A 13841-nucleotide genomic window follows, 5' to 3' on the forward strand; every position below is an offset into this window, starting at 1 on the left:
AATATCTATAAAAAACCTAGAACTCTGTGGAATTACAAGTTCCCTTTAAAATAAATGTCCTCTTTAAAGAAATACCACAATGCTATTACACATTTGAAATTAAGCAGTAGACATTCAACCTGCCGTGGTTCCTGATTAATTTTCTGCTGACAGGAAGGCACGTACCAGAATGAATTTGCTGCATTTAAGATAAATATAAAAAAGCAGATAAAAAGAGATATATTGATCTTCATAAACTCTCTACATATACAAATTGTCCTAAATTCTCAGCTTGAGTATGTCAGCCTTTACAGAATCAGAATCAGTTGTCAAAATGACCAAGATATATGATTTTAACAATTTAAAAATAGCTTATGATGAGCTAATAACAATGATGTGTCCCAGCATGAGTGGTACCATCATATATTGAATCTTTATTGGCAGCCATGAAGTTCTTTATTTCCTTTTCCATTTACACTAATCAGCCATAACATTATGACCACCTGCCTAATATTGTGTAGGTCCCCCTTTTGCCACCAAAACAGCCCTGACGTGTCGAGGCATGGACTCCACTAGACCTCTGAAGGTGTGCTGTGGTATCTGGCACCAAGACGTTAGCAGCAGATCCTTTAAGTCCTGTAAGTTGCGAGGTGGGGCCTCCATGGATCGGACTTGTTTGTCCAGCACATCCCACAGATGCTCGATTGGATTGAGTCAACACTTTGAACTCGTGATTCATCAGACCAGGCCACCTTCTTCCATTGTTCCGTGGTTCAGTTCTGATGCTCACATGCTCATTGTAGGCACTTTCGGCAGTGGACAGGGGTCAGCATGGGCACCCTGACTGGTCTGTGGCTACGCAGCCGCTTACGCAACAAACTGCGATGCACTGTGTGTTCTGACACCTTTCTATCAGAACCTGCATTAACTTTTTCAGCAATTTGAGCTACAGTAGCTCGTCTGTTGGATCAGACCACACTTGCCAGCCTTCGCACCCTGTCGCCGGTTCACCGCTATTCCTTCCTTGGACCACTTTTGATAGGTACTGACCACTGCAGACCAGGAACATCCCACAAGAGCTGCAGTTTTGGAGATGCTCTGACCCAGTCATCTAGCCATCACAATTTGGCCCTTGTCAAAGTCGCTCAGATCCTTATGCTTGCCCATTTTTCCTGCTTCTAACACATCAACTTTGAGGACAAAATGTTCACTTGCTGCCTAATATATCCACCCACTGACAGGTGCCATGATAACGAGATTATCAGTGTTATTCACTTCACCTGTCAGTGGTCAAAATGTTATGGCTGATCGGTGTATATTTTGTTGCAGCAAGGAGAGATGATCCAGGAGTGTACCTCTGCACACCCCACATCAAAATTGTATTTTGTAAACAATCAAAAGTCAAAACTACACAAGATCAACACTGTCCAATGCGTAATTAATTACTATAATGAGAGACTGGCAACCACTTTACAAGAGAAAATTGTGGTGGGTAACGTTAGCAGTCTGAAGTTAGCTAATATTATTGTAGTCACTCTAGCTAGAGGAATAGATTATGCAAGGAGATGTCTGGTAGCCTTATCACCTTTGGTTGATCTCTCTCTGGAACAAAGCAGAATGGAATAGTCTGATTGGTTCTCCTTGTTCTACAGGTAAGATCATGGCCTTCTCACCTGATTCATGCTGTCACCGGGTCACAGTGCACTGGGCTTGAAAATATTGTCACTGACTTTGATCACCCATGTCAAATCCTTTTCCCATTCTTCTCTATGTTTTTGCATGCCTTATGACTTTTCTGTTTAGGTGTTATTGAATATACACTCACCTAAAGGATTATTAGGAACACCTGTTCAATTTCTCATTAATGCAATTATCTAATCAACCAATCACATGGCAGTTGCTTCAATGCATTTAGGGTTGTGGTCCTGTTCAAGACAATCTCCTGAAATCCAAACTGAATGTCTGAATGGGAAAGAAAGGTGATTTAAGCAATTTTGAGCGTGGCATGGTTGTTGGTGCCAGACGGGCCGGTCTGAGTATTTCACAATCTGCTCAGTTACTGGGATTTTCACGCACAACCATTTCTAGGGTTTACAAAGAATGGTGTGAAAAGGGAAAAACATCCAGTATGCGACCTGGAGGCGCCTGCCTATGTCATCTGGGATTTCAGCCCTCTTTACCCCTTGGGAGGGCTGTCTTGTTCAAGGTGCTTCCAGGCCACAGGGCCCATTCTCTGTCAGGTTCACAGGACAGAGGGAAGCTGATCCACATCCAGAGCCCTCCTTATTTCATTTATTTGGAACAATGTAGACTGCATATGTCTTATCATACTGTATTTCATGATTGAATTAATGTATTAAATACAAATATCGCACCTGGAAACACAGCTGTAGTCTTATATTTATCCTTACCAGTGTTGTATGTGTTAGTCAGAGGGGTTCTACTGCATTTGGATGTTTTCAAAGCACTGAAAATTGACAGGAGCACTGGCCTCCACCTTTATCCTAACACTTCTTGCCAAAGTCAGTTGCCTCCCCTCTCAAATAGTTCCTGCTGCGATCTAGTGATTAGGTGTGGACTAGAGCTTTTCACATAGGTTAGGGTTTCAAAAGCCCCAGCTCCCACACACATACACAACCTCACCTCCAACACAATTATTCATTAATAACCAAGCCCTTTTCCACCAGGTAAGGGTTCAAAGCTCCATATTACAAGCCCCAATATCTACCTAAGCACCACATTGTGGGGAAATAAACTCTCATAACCTGTAAAGAGCATGCTGAGGCTGATGGTTGACCTATCCTACTTTAGTGCTGATCTACAGTGCACCTGTATTGAATTCACTCCACGTTCCACCTCATGCATCATGCTCAGTGCAGCCTGGTTAACAGTATGGATATATATAAACACCACATACACACTGTTAAGAGCAGTCTCAGTTTCTGTTTTGGATTTAGTAGACATCTTGAAGTGTGTAGAGACACGTTAAAACATAAAAAGATAAAATGATGCACTGAAAGAATTGTACTCCCACAGTTCAGTTTTTATATGTACATTTTATTTTGTAGGTTAGACAGAAGATTTTGTTTAATTTTTAAATGAAGCCATCTTTGTCACAAAAGTGTTGACATCGTCAACCTCTGGCAGGATGTCCTTCCAGACCAATTTGGCATCTTTCCACAGGGCACCAGCTTTCTCATGGCTCTGAAGGAGGAAGTTGTATACAGACAAGTAGGTTAGAAATACAAAATGTTTTATGCATCATAATTGTAATTTTCAGAAAATGATTCTAAAGATGTCCAAAACAGCACTGGACTCACCATTCCTTTGCAAAGTAAGGACAGAATCTTCACCAGTAAGATGCCAGCTTTGCCCAGGGGAATCAGGGGCTTAGACACCTCCCTGCCCAGCAAAGGAAACATGGCATTGTGTCAGCAAACCAGAAAGGAAACTAACTTACTAGCATTGAGACTGGACAGAAGGCGAATAAAGATTTCACCCTTTCTGGTGTTCAAGCATACTGTATTATTATTATTATTATTATTATTATTATTATTATTATTATTATTATTATTATTATTTTTATTTCTTGGCAGACGCCCTTATCCAGAGCAACTTACAAAATTATAATCCTGCATTATTAAAAAAAAATAACATTCTTTACAAATTCACCAAATTAGGGCAGATGTTGTTTTTATTCAATAATTTAATAAATAATACTTACTTTAATAAAAGTAAAACAAAACTATAAATTGCTTTGCAGTTTAAGTGGTTGGAAATTTAGCTTCTACACATTTACTACATGGATTGAGATAAAGGCTTGTGTGGCACAAACAGTGCTAGGTCAGGCTAAACTCTGCTCTTGTGCAGACACACAGCCATCTATGCAAGACTGGACAGTGACAGACTGGGTCAAAAGGGAGAGCGAGTTTGCGAGTGTGTGATGTCACAGGGACGTTTACGAGACGACTCACTTGAAGAGTTCGCCCATGGCAATGCCCCCCTCGTGCAGCATGGGTGCGATGATCTCTGCCAGGTACTGCCAGATGTAAGGGATGTCAATGGACATGTCTTCTGCCACCTCCAGGATTTCCTGCAGCCTGGACACAATGACAGCAGAGACCTTCAGGAAATGTACTTCACCACCACTTCAGTGCCGCAGCAGCACACTGTACAACAGAAACCTAATTGGCGAGGTTCAGATCAGATGGCACAATTAATAACTGTTTTGGAAAATAAAAAAAGTCAATGTAGAAGTTGCCCTAGGGCACACCTGAGTGCAATGCATGTTGGAATGTGTTCTTCACTGCAACTTCCACACAGAAACTGAAGGGATTGTCAGCCACCACTGTCCAACTGTGAGAGTATGTGTAGTGTAAGCCAGCACTTACCCTTTGTAGTACTGCTCAGTGGGCAGGGTGCCAGCCTTGAGCAGCTGGTAGAGCAGCAGGCCCATGCGTTCCCGCGCAATGGTGCTGCGCTCCAATGACGACTCGATGCCGTTCCGCACGAACACAAAGAGCAGCGGCTCGGAGTTCAACTCCTGGACACACTGCAGGGCTTCCTGTGGGTGTGAGGACGAGAAGATGGGGATACATTGGCAAAAAGTGCTGCAATTGGAAGTGATATTTCTAAAATGTGCCAAGCCTTTAACCTGGCTTCACACTGCTAGTATTCATTCTATTGAAGTTACACTCATGACTTGATCACATGGCAGGCAGATTAATTGAACTTTCCTCAGCTCTGTTGCTGTATTTTTTGATGGAGGTTTTCAGCAGAAGCAAGACCCACAGAACATATATGTAAACCTGTAACAGAAGTTTGAAGTCATGGCCTCTGAGCCCCCTGTTGTGAGCAGCAGTGGAACATCCCTGTACCTTCATGTCATTGATGTGGAGATACTCCTCAATGATGGCCTTTGACTTCTTGTCCATGCCATCCTCGCTCAGGGTGGCTTTAGCAGTGGCAGGAGGAGGGGTGGACACAGCCTCCCGTTTCACTGTGAACACACAACATCCTTCATTCACACAAACTCAGCAGCTCCACTTGCACAGTTTTGTCAGGTCTCACTTAACATCAATGTGTTATTGTTGCAGTTTTGCCTTGCACTACCTTTACATTTGCTGCTGTCTCTGTCACTCTGCAAGTAGCAGTCTCCAAGACCTTGTCTCTATCACTGCGTACCCATCTATCACTCTGAAAACTATCCATCCCCCACTCTCTACCTCTTCACTTCTTAAGACTCTCAACCACTCCATAGCCCCTCTGCATACCCATATCCTCTCTCCAGTCTGTCAGCCAGTACATACCTGTCTCCTTGCTCCCAGCTTTCTCCCGACTGCCCTGGTCTCTGTTGTCAGTCATGCTGGCGACTCTGGGCAGGGGGTCTGCTGGGCCGCAGTCTTCCGTCTCTTTGCTATAGCCCCTCTTGGTGATGGGGGGCGTGTTCCGGTCACTCCTGACCAGGCCTCTCTTATCCTGAGCATTTCTCCTCTCAAAGCGATCACGCTGGCTACATTCACGGCGCTGCAGACATTCGAAGCGGTAACGACGCTCACTGCGCTCCAGGAATTCGAAGTGGTTATGGCGCTCACTGCGCCCCCGGCAGGAGCTACTCCTGATAACAAAGGGAGAGGGAAAGATGTAGATCAAGCATGTAGGTCAGACTGCTTGCCTGTTGACAACCTAGATGAGCAATATCTATAAAGAGGTGGTATCTGTTCTGTAACATTTGTAGACTTCTTTGGAGACAGATTGCTTTACAAAGTCAGTGAGTTAAGCATAGGTCAAGCTCAGGTCAGTCCACATTATAAATGTGAATTAATCTATGGTGGACAAGTGTAGGGTAAGAATTCCACAGCAGAAACTTAACCCTGGGCTGAAAATGGAGATGAAAATACACCCTAGCTTTTAGACCAGGACTCAGCTGCCTCCGCTGCCCCCCTGCGGGATCTCACCTCTGCAGGACTCTCCGTGCATCACTGTGTACGGAGAAAGGCACAGCAGAAGACGACTGCTGCAGGTTGAGGGTGCCGGTAGCAGGCCGTCCAGACCTGGGAGCTGTGAAAAGAGGGATGGAATCACTGAAGGAACGTGCTGCACTGCTACATGGATAGAACTACTGCCCCTGTGCATTTTGAGGGCTTGCAGTGTAGGAGATCAACAATGGTGGCTCACTGCTCCAAACCACAGACCTAGACCTCACAGTAATGTTCAAGTTTCTTCCAGATAAATTCTTATTATTATTACTGAATTGAACCCGTTACATTTAATTAAATGGTTTCCAAATCTTTCCAAATGTGGAGCAGCTAGACTGTTCACATGGAAATGGTTTACGTGGGATCGGTGGAATTCTGCAGATCTGTGAACTACATAAAATCTGCACTTCGTTTGATGTTGACATATATCCCTCCACTTCAGCAAGTAGTGTGAATGGTCACATGACACTTCCACTTACAAGCGCTGAGGTCCACAACACCTGTAATGAGTCAACTATGCGACTCTTTGGTGCTCGCGCTAGTAACAATATCTGTATCCATCTTCACTGTGCATTCTGCATTTTTCTTCTGTACTTCTGTGCTGAGAGCTCACCTTCTCTGGACTGGAATTTCTGGTGTCCAGGTTTGAGAGCCTCGGGGTCAATGTTCTCGGAATCCAGCTTCTTCTCAGTCTCCTCGGCTGGGGGGTGCCGGAGCGCCTCGCTTTCAGAAGCTGGGGCAGCAAGCTGGGCCTGGTTTGGCTCAGAGGTACACTCCTTCACCAGCTGCCAAGAGACGGGCAAGAGCAGGAAATTAACAGATGAACTGTACTCCAGTTTGGGGTCATTAATCGAGAAGTCCTGAGAGGCTTCTGACACCCATGTGACAGAACCGGACCCTAAACAGAAGCTTTGCTGTTTTGACAGACATCCGGTAAAACGCACTTAAATAAACGTTACCATTACCAGCAGTAGGTCATGAGTCATTAAGGTGTTGTTTACCTTAAATGAAGCCAACCACAGCCTCGGTGACAAGGGAAATGGAGAACTCTTAGCCTATGGGGTACATATTAAGGATGCCCCTCCTCGCACAATTCAACCACCGTCATCATCAAATCACAGTTCCAAATACTGAGGTGGGAAATGGGCAGGTGTGAAAAAAACTTACCCTCTTCTGGGTGGTGGGATATATCTTGTTAATGACCTCAATATTCTTTGCTGTAATATCAAACAGCTGGTCCAGCTGCAAGAAAACAAAAAAAAATGTATTCACCCATCTACATAAAGTCAGCTGAACTGAAGAAAACACTAAAACCAGTTGACAGATAAAGAGCTAGATAGACAAAAACAAAAACAGACAGCAACCTTTTCTACCTCTTACTACATTTTGACACATAGCCCAGTCTGCAGCTGTGTGGATTTTAATGTCAACCTAAAACTTAAACCTCACCTATACTATACTTAATGCAATAATGATAAATCGGTCATTTGAGACCTGAAAGCCTGTATATCCTATATAGCCAATATGAATAGAAACTATTAAAATAAATTGTACTTTTGCATTTTTCACATCTTTATATGAAATCATATACACTCAAACACACAGAAATGGAAGATGTCAACACAGATCAACCCAGGTCACTATCAAAACTTCACACATATCTGTCTTCAGCCCAAACGTTCATCAGTTGGCATCAGTTGTTGTGGCATTTGTCCTCTTATGTTAATTTTAGTTTAGTAGACATTCCTTGTATGAATGTTTGAAAATTGAAAAAAACTGTGAAAAATCTCACCGATCTCAGGATTTCTGATCTCCTTGCATGTAGGACATTAATCTGAGGAAAGAAATGAAAGGCCATTTTCTCAGTGGGTTTCCAGTAGAATTTCTTTACTAGCAGATGCTCTTTCCCACAAAATATACTTATTTCACAACAGATATTACCATGAGAGCAAATAATACAATGCATAATTCCTAATGGAAGTCAATGTAATTGCTTCCTTTTGACAGAAAACACTTTTCTTCACCAGCCTTTTTAAAATATCTGAAAGGGCCTGTCAGCAGGAGAAAACTTGAACCAGACTACTGCAAAGCAGCACACTGACTTGTTATGGGCAGTGGGTGAAGAACTAGAAATCAGATGATAATGGCAGGTGTTTCATTTTACTACTTTGGATTATTCCAAAGACATACCCAAACTAGTATTTGAAGCTTCTGCCCCAAAATGCATTTTGAATGACAATTGAGAGGGCACTGTGTTGGCTATGGGAGTTCTCTACTCTACAGATAGCTCTCCATATTCTCACATGATTTGCTATTTTGTCAGAAGAAAATTGAAACAACAGTATAACAGGAGTGCTAGTTCAATAAAACTGCACATTTCACGCAAACTTGCACCACAGCCCAGAAAAAGAGAATTTTCAAAGACTTAAACAGACTTTAGGCTCAGCTTTTAGAAGAACAATATTTCCAATGAAAAGAACAGATTTGGTTTGGTTTGCAGGAGGAAGACGTTGTCTATGCCAGCTGCATCCCAGCTCCCAGGCACTGGGGCTCACCCGATGTCCATAGCACAGCGCAGCTCGTCTGAGGCTCTTCTCTGCCTTGTAGCGATGGTTTGGTGGAGCCAGGGCGGGCTCCACCAGAGCCGCCTTCTCAACGCTCAGTTGATCATAATGGTCCTTTGCAGTTTTTAATTGAAATAGGTCCCTGTGAAACAGAGGTGGAAATGTCATGAGGCAGACGGCCACAGTCATTTGGTTATATATGGCAAATACAAACATTAATTGTTGTTGTCTTTAGTCTCTGTGTGGGAGTATTGTGAAGTGGGTCTACACACTTATCACACAATTGTTATGACCATGTTTAGAAAAATAAGAAGAAATACATCAGTGAAATGATTAACAACAAAGAAAGTTTAAAGATCATACATATAAACAAACTTACACTTTGAAGAATGTCTCCAGCTGGGCCATGAGACTTTCTTCTAGCTCCACAATCGCTCTCATTGTATTAAATAGTAATACACTCAGCTATTTACTCTTGGAAATAATTTGTTCAGAGCAGACGCAAATTATGTGTTTTATCTCCTTCTTCACACTTCACACTATTCCATAAACGAAAACATACACAAAGCGAACTGACAACACGTCACGGCAACTGTTACGTATGCAAAAGTCTAGTGATGTCATAAGGACCAGATAGCAAAAGAAACACAATGGCGTCGTGTCAGCTGTTAGCATTGCCTCCACAAACGAATCGTCTACCGACTTTGATTGAATCGGCTTGGAAATGTGAACCGATTTAGAAAACGGTGTCCAGCTCACACTTACTACCGGTGTTAAAACGCATTCAATGCCCCTAGGATTCATCACTCACCATGCAAACCTGCTCTCTGCCACCGGGAGCGAGTTTAGTGCTGCTGTAAATCTACATGCTAAATACATTGTTTAAATTTTGGATTTATTTAAGTTTGGATGTGTTCACGTCTTAGTTAGGACGTAGTCTTACTATATTGTGCTTATCGCAAGGTAATTACATCTTGTATGATGTACATGTATTCTTCACAGACCACAGTAACCCCACTGAGACAAGCTCGTTTATATTCATGTATTATTACTACACAATACCACATCTACATTTATTCAGATATTTTATAATTAATCTACATCAATGCAGTGCAATCTTCTAAATGTGCAATGATTTATTTCTAAGTAATGCAATTCCTGTCAGCTTCACACACACACACATGTGAACCAATAACAGAAACCCTGAACTTTAAAGCAGATTATAATGGTTATTTATTTGCCATATGAATGCATACACAAGCACTTTCGTCACTCGGGTGTGCATTGCATTCATTAGCAAGGGGCCCCATTTTTCTGGAAAAATGGACACTGGAAAATGTCGTGCCCCCAACAATGCGCCAACTTTCACTGCGGCCTGTCTCTTCTCCCCGCAATACTAGGCACTTCAATGAACGCAACAACCATTACTTATCAATAAAAAGGCTTTAGGTCTATGAGAGAGGGCCTCTACCTTACAAGTGTTTTCTTCTTGATTTTCTGTAAGCGAAATCCTTGATGTCACCAAAATCCCAGGTGCGCACACTGCGGCTCTCAGGCCCTCAGAGGGAGGATCGGTCTGTCTGCCCAGAGAGGCGTCCTGTTCCCACAGCCCGGCCAGAGAAACAGCATCTCAGAGGCTTCCTAACCGCAAAGATGCATATATGCCACATGCAATGTCCACATGTATGAACACAGGTTGCAAGTTTCCCTTAAGCCATAACTGAAGCAAGGATATTTTTTATATATTCCTTGAACCGGGACGGTATATTTCACGATTTCCCGATGAAGATCTTACAGCCGATGGCAAGCTTGGGTGGCGTTTCCAAGCTTCAGCATTACTTTCTCCCGGCTTTTCCTTTAAAATACTTCTAAGCTGTGAAAGGCTCTCTGAACTGTCACTCTACTTAGTCCCGCCTTCAAGCAGAAGTTAGTGACCCAATCAGTGAAGCGAGGTTTTGGAAACCAACTCTGATAGGACAGAACTGCTCCGGGGGCGGAATGGTGCCTATACGATGCGTCTGATTGGCTACGTGTCTTTAGAAAGGGGACATATATGACATGACCTTAGTTTGTTAGTTTGACATTAGTAATACTAGTTTAATATGAAATACAGCCTTCAACATGTCTGCATGCCTGAGAAAAATAGATTCCCACACACTGAAGCATTACTGAAGACACCCTCCATCCCCTGCCCAATCCAAATTCCATATTGTAAAAACTGGACAGATTGTTTTGTTATGTTTTGTTGGGTTTAAACGAAGACATAAGACCTCATTTCAGAAGCTCAGTTTATGTGTGTGTGTGTGTGTGTGTGTTTCATGCCTTGTTTTGCATTGTGCAAGTGCTGAACTGGAATTGGTGGGATTCTGCAAATCTGCAATCTTATTGTAATGTTATTGTCATTTTTTGGTGATAAATACATATAAACAGTTATTATATTCTAATATACACTTATGCTTGACATTCTACACTGAATGTCTGCAATATTATTACTAATATGGAAAAACGTTTTTTAAGAGAAAAGCGCATTAAAAAACCTCCCTTCTCAGAGAAATTACTAGACTGACTTGATTCTCTACATCATGGCGAGGTGAGACACATTTGACAGAAGTACCGAACAGAAATTCTAGTATCGAACGGTTTTGTTTAGAGATTTCGGTATACTGTGCAACACTATTTCCAAGACATCTGAAAGATGCAGTGTATTGTGTAGAAATGTGACTGTTCAAGAACAATGTCATAATATTATAGATTCACAAAATTAATGATTGAAACTGTGAGCTGCTTTGTTCATATTAATCCTCAGCAAGCAGAAACACAACCTTGAAGACTGATCTTGAAAACGGGGTGTTGGTAGACCTTAGGTTAGGAGACATTCCTGTCTGGACCAACACATTCAAACCAACAGGAAAGGAGGGACTCTGTTGTTGGAGTGTTCAGATCATGCCAATGCACATTTAAACTACACTATTATATACACTTTTATTTTAAACTTGAAAGCAAAATACAAGCTTATGTTAGGTGATCAAGTCAAAGACGTCAATCTGTCAATCAATACAGGGGTCTTTGTTGTTGTTCATTAAAACCAAACGGGAAGCCTTACTGCTTTGTTTTTCTGAAGGTTGATGAGTAGCTGAATGACAGTTTTTCTAATGCTCCTGCTCCTCTAATAAAAAAAATAACATGCTCCTATTGAAAGAACCTTTGTTCAGTCTTATGTAAATATGAAAGGTTGTAAACACAAGGAGTACATGTATACTTCCGCAGCAGATGTTGAATAGGGCAAACTGCAAAGTTATCCCCCTTCATTGTAATGAAACCTGACCCTTTCAAAATATCTGTTGATTATTCCTATTCATTCGAATTGATTATTTTGATTTTTAATATTTGAAATGTAGATTGAAAACACCTTGTTTTTTCTTCTCAGTTGGAAATATTGCAAATGTTTTAAAAGTTGTGTAATATCTGCTTGAGAGAAAAGACCTGAGAGTAACACGTGGCATACTTTTTTCACAAAATGAAATACGGTATATAATTTTATCTGGTAATAGTCCCTAAGGTCAGATGTAATATGTTTGGAAGCTAAATCAGACAAAACATATTTTGGGCTTTCAAGAAAGGAAAATGGAGTCATGAAACTAGGCAAAAAAAAAAAAAAAAAAAATGACATCATGGCCATGCAAATATGAAATAGGCACTGTATTACAGAGCAGCTGCCAAAAACATTCTGCAGATTAATTTAAGCTGTCAACAAATTGCTACAGCAGCTTTAGGCCTATACCTTTGATGTTCTATTGACAGGTACTTAAGGCTCTGAATTGATCCTAAAAGAGAAGTAAAAAACATATAAAAAAATGCTCTTGACCAGCAATGCAAAGAACATGCTAAACATCTGTGTATCAGTAATTATGTGAGGATAAAACATCTGTATCTCATTTGATTTTCTTTTTATATTGTGGGATTCATATACAAACCTCTCAATTGGCTTTGAATAGTTATGAATACATGCCCTTTCCATTTGTCACCAAAGCATCTTGGATGAAGGGGTCTTCCAAATGAATAAATACAATTAATAATAATAACTACTAGAAGTATAAGATAGTATATGAAGACACCTAATTTACATGTGACTACTTTTTGCATAATGTATTAGTGAATATCAAATATTTGTGTAGCTGTCTGACGATTAGTATCAGTGGTAGTTCGTAGGTTAGTCTAAGTAGTAGCATTTAGTTTAGGTTTAGTATGCAATCAATAATGATAGTATGTAATAATGCAGTGGTAGGTTAGTGTCCAAGTTGCTATGTAAATAAGTCTAAGTATTTGCCATCACTCCCCTTGTTTTGTAGCAGTTTAGTGTCAGATACTTTAATGGCAATTTGCCTTTATTAAAAAATATAATTACATAACAGCCATACACAGTATCTCTGCCCATTGCCTATAATCTCCTACAGCAGCTGCTGTTTGCAATGGTTTACAAATCGATCAGTGCGACTGTAATATAGATGAAACACCGGTCTCACTTGCAGGTATTGCCATTTTAATCCTTGGACCAGTTCTTTTAAACTATGTTTTGCCATGATTAAAGTAAAAATACAGTTCTCCAAGTATACTGTTTCAGAAGCATCTCTGAATAACAGTGGTGTTTACAACCTGCTCAGGGCTTTCCCAGCACATGAAGAGAAATCCCTAATACATAGCCCTACAGAGACGCATAGTATAGCATTGTATAAGCTTCAGTTTTAGAGCATTATAAATCAAGAAAGTATTAGACACAAGGGGTTTATCCTTTATCCTAAATATCAGTTTGTAACCTACAGATATTTGTTATGACTACTATGACAGCTTGTGCTACATTTACAGATTTTACAATGCGCAGGACTTAATTCGTGTCCACTAGAAATACATGAAAAGAACATGAGCAGAGTAAGAAACAAATTCGAACTCCCAGTGTACAAACTTGAAGCTTTTGTGGAGAATACGAAGACTGAACAATCTGAGCTGAAAGGAAACAGGACAGATGCTTTAAAGTACAGTGGAGACATTTCCTGTGGAAGTGAACAGCATTATAACTATCAATGTTAAAGGATACTTCATGAAGTAAAATGTAGTGCTTCTGATCAGATGGTTAACTCAGCAAATCTTCTTCTGAAGTAGAGGAACTCCAGCTCAATCCCTCCAGTTTTATTTCCTGACCTGATTGTTGCTTCCTTCGGTGCACACTTGGGACACAGGCCCTTCAAAATATTGTAACAGCGCAAACGCAGTACCTTTGTGCTTTGTGTTGATCACTTTTAAGTAAATATTTTGCCAAATTTTC

At 41.1% G+C, this 13841-nt stretch overlaps 1 protein-coding gene and 1 long non-coding RNA gene across 2 annotated transcripts; both read right to left on the reverse strand.

Moving 5' to 3' along the window:
• Positions 1-3066: 3066 nt before the first annotated feature.
• On the reverse strand, positions 3067-6518 carry LOC136766338 (eukaryotic translation initiation factor 4 gamma 1-like). Its single transcript, XM_066719750.1, has 8 exons — positions 6473-6518; positions 5937-6039; positions 5289-5596; positions 4857-4978; positions 4371-4543; positions 3954-4079; positions 3300-3381; positions 3067-3183 (listed from the first exon to the last, which is right to left on the reverse strand). Exons 1-8 carry the CDS (start codon positions 6516-6518, stop codon positions 3067-3069), a joined length of 1077 nt encoding a protein of 358 aa, XP_066575847.1.
• Positions 6519-6576: 58 nt separating this feature from the next.
• On the reverse strand, positions 6577-8659 carry LOC136767024 (uncharacterized). The gene is made up of 4 exons (XR_010821804.1): positions 8513-8659; positions 7750-7791; positions 7125-7199; positions 6577-6742 (listed from the first exon to the last, which is right to left on the reverse strand). It is a non-coding gene; the product is annotated as an uncharacterized LOC136767024 (long non-coding RNA).
• Between the last annotated feature and the right edge of the window lie 5182 nt (positions 8660-13841).

The sequence above is a fragment of the Amia ocellicauda genome, chromosome 13 (genome assembly GCF_036373705.1).
Source record: "Amia ocellicauda isolate fAmiCal2 chromosome 13, fAmiCal2.hap1, whole genome shotgun sequence".
Lineage (NCBI taxonomy): Eukaryota > Metazoa > Chordata > Actinopteri > Amiiformes > Amiidae > Amia > Amia ocellicauda.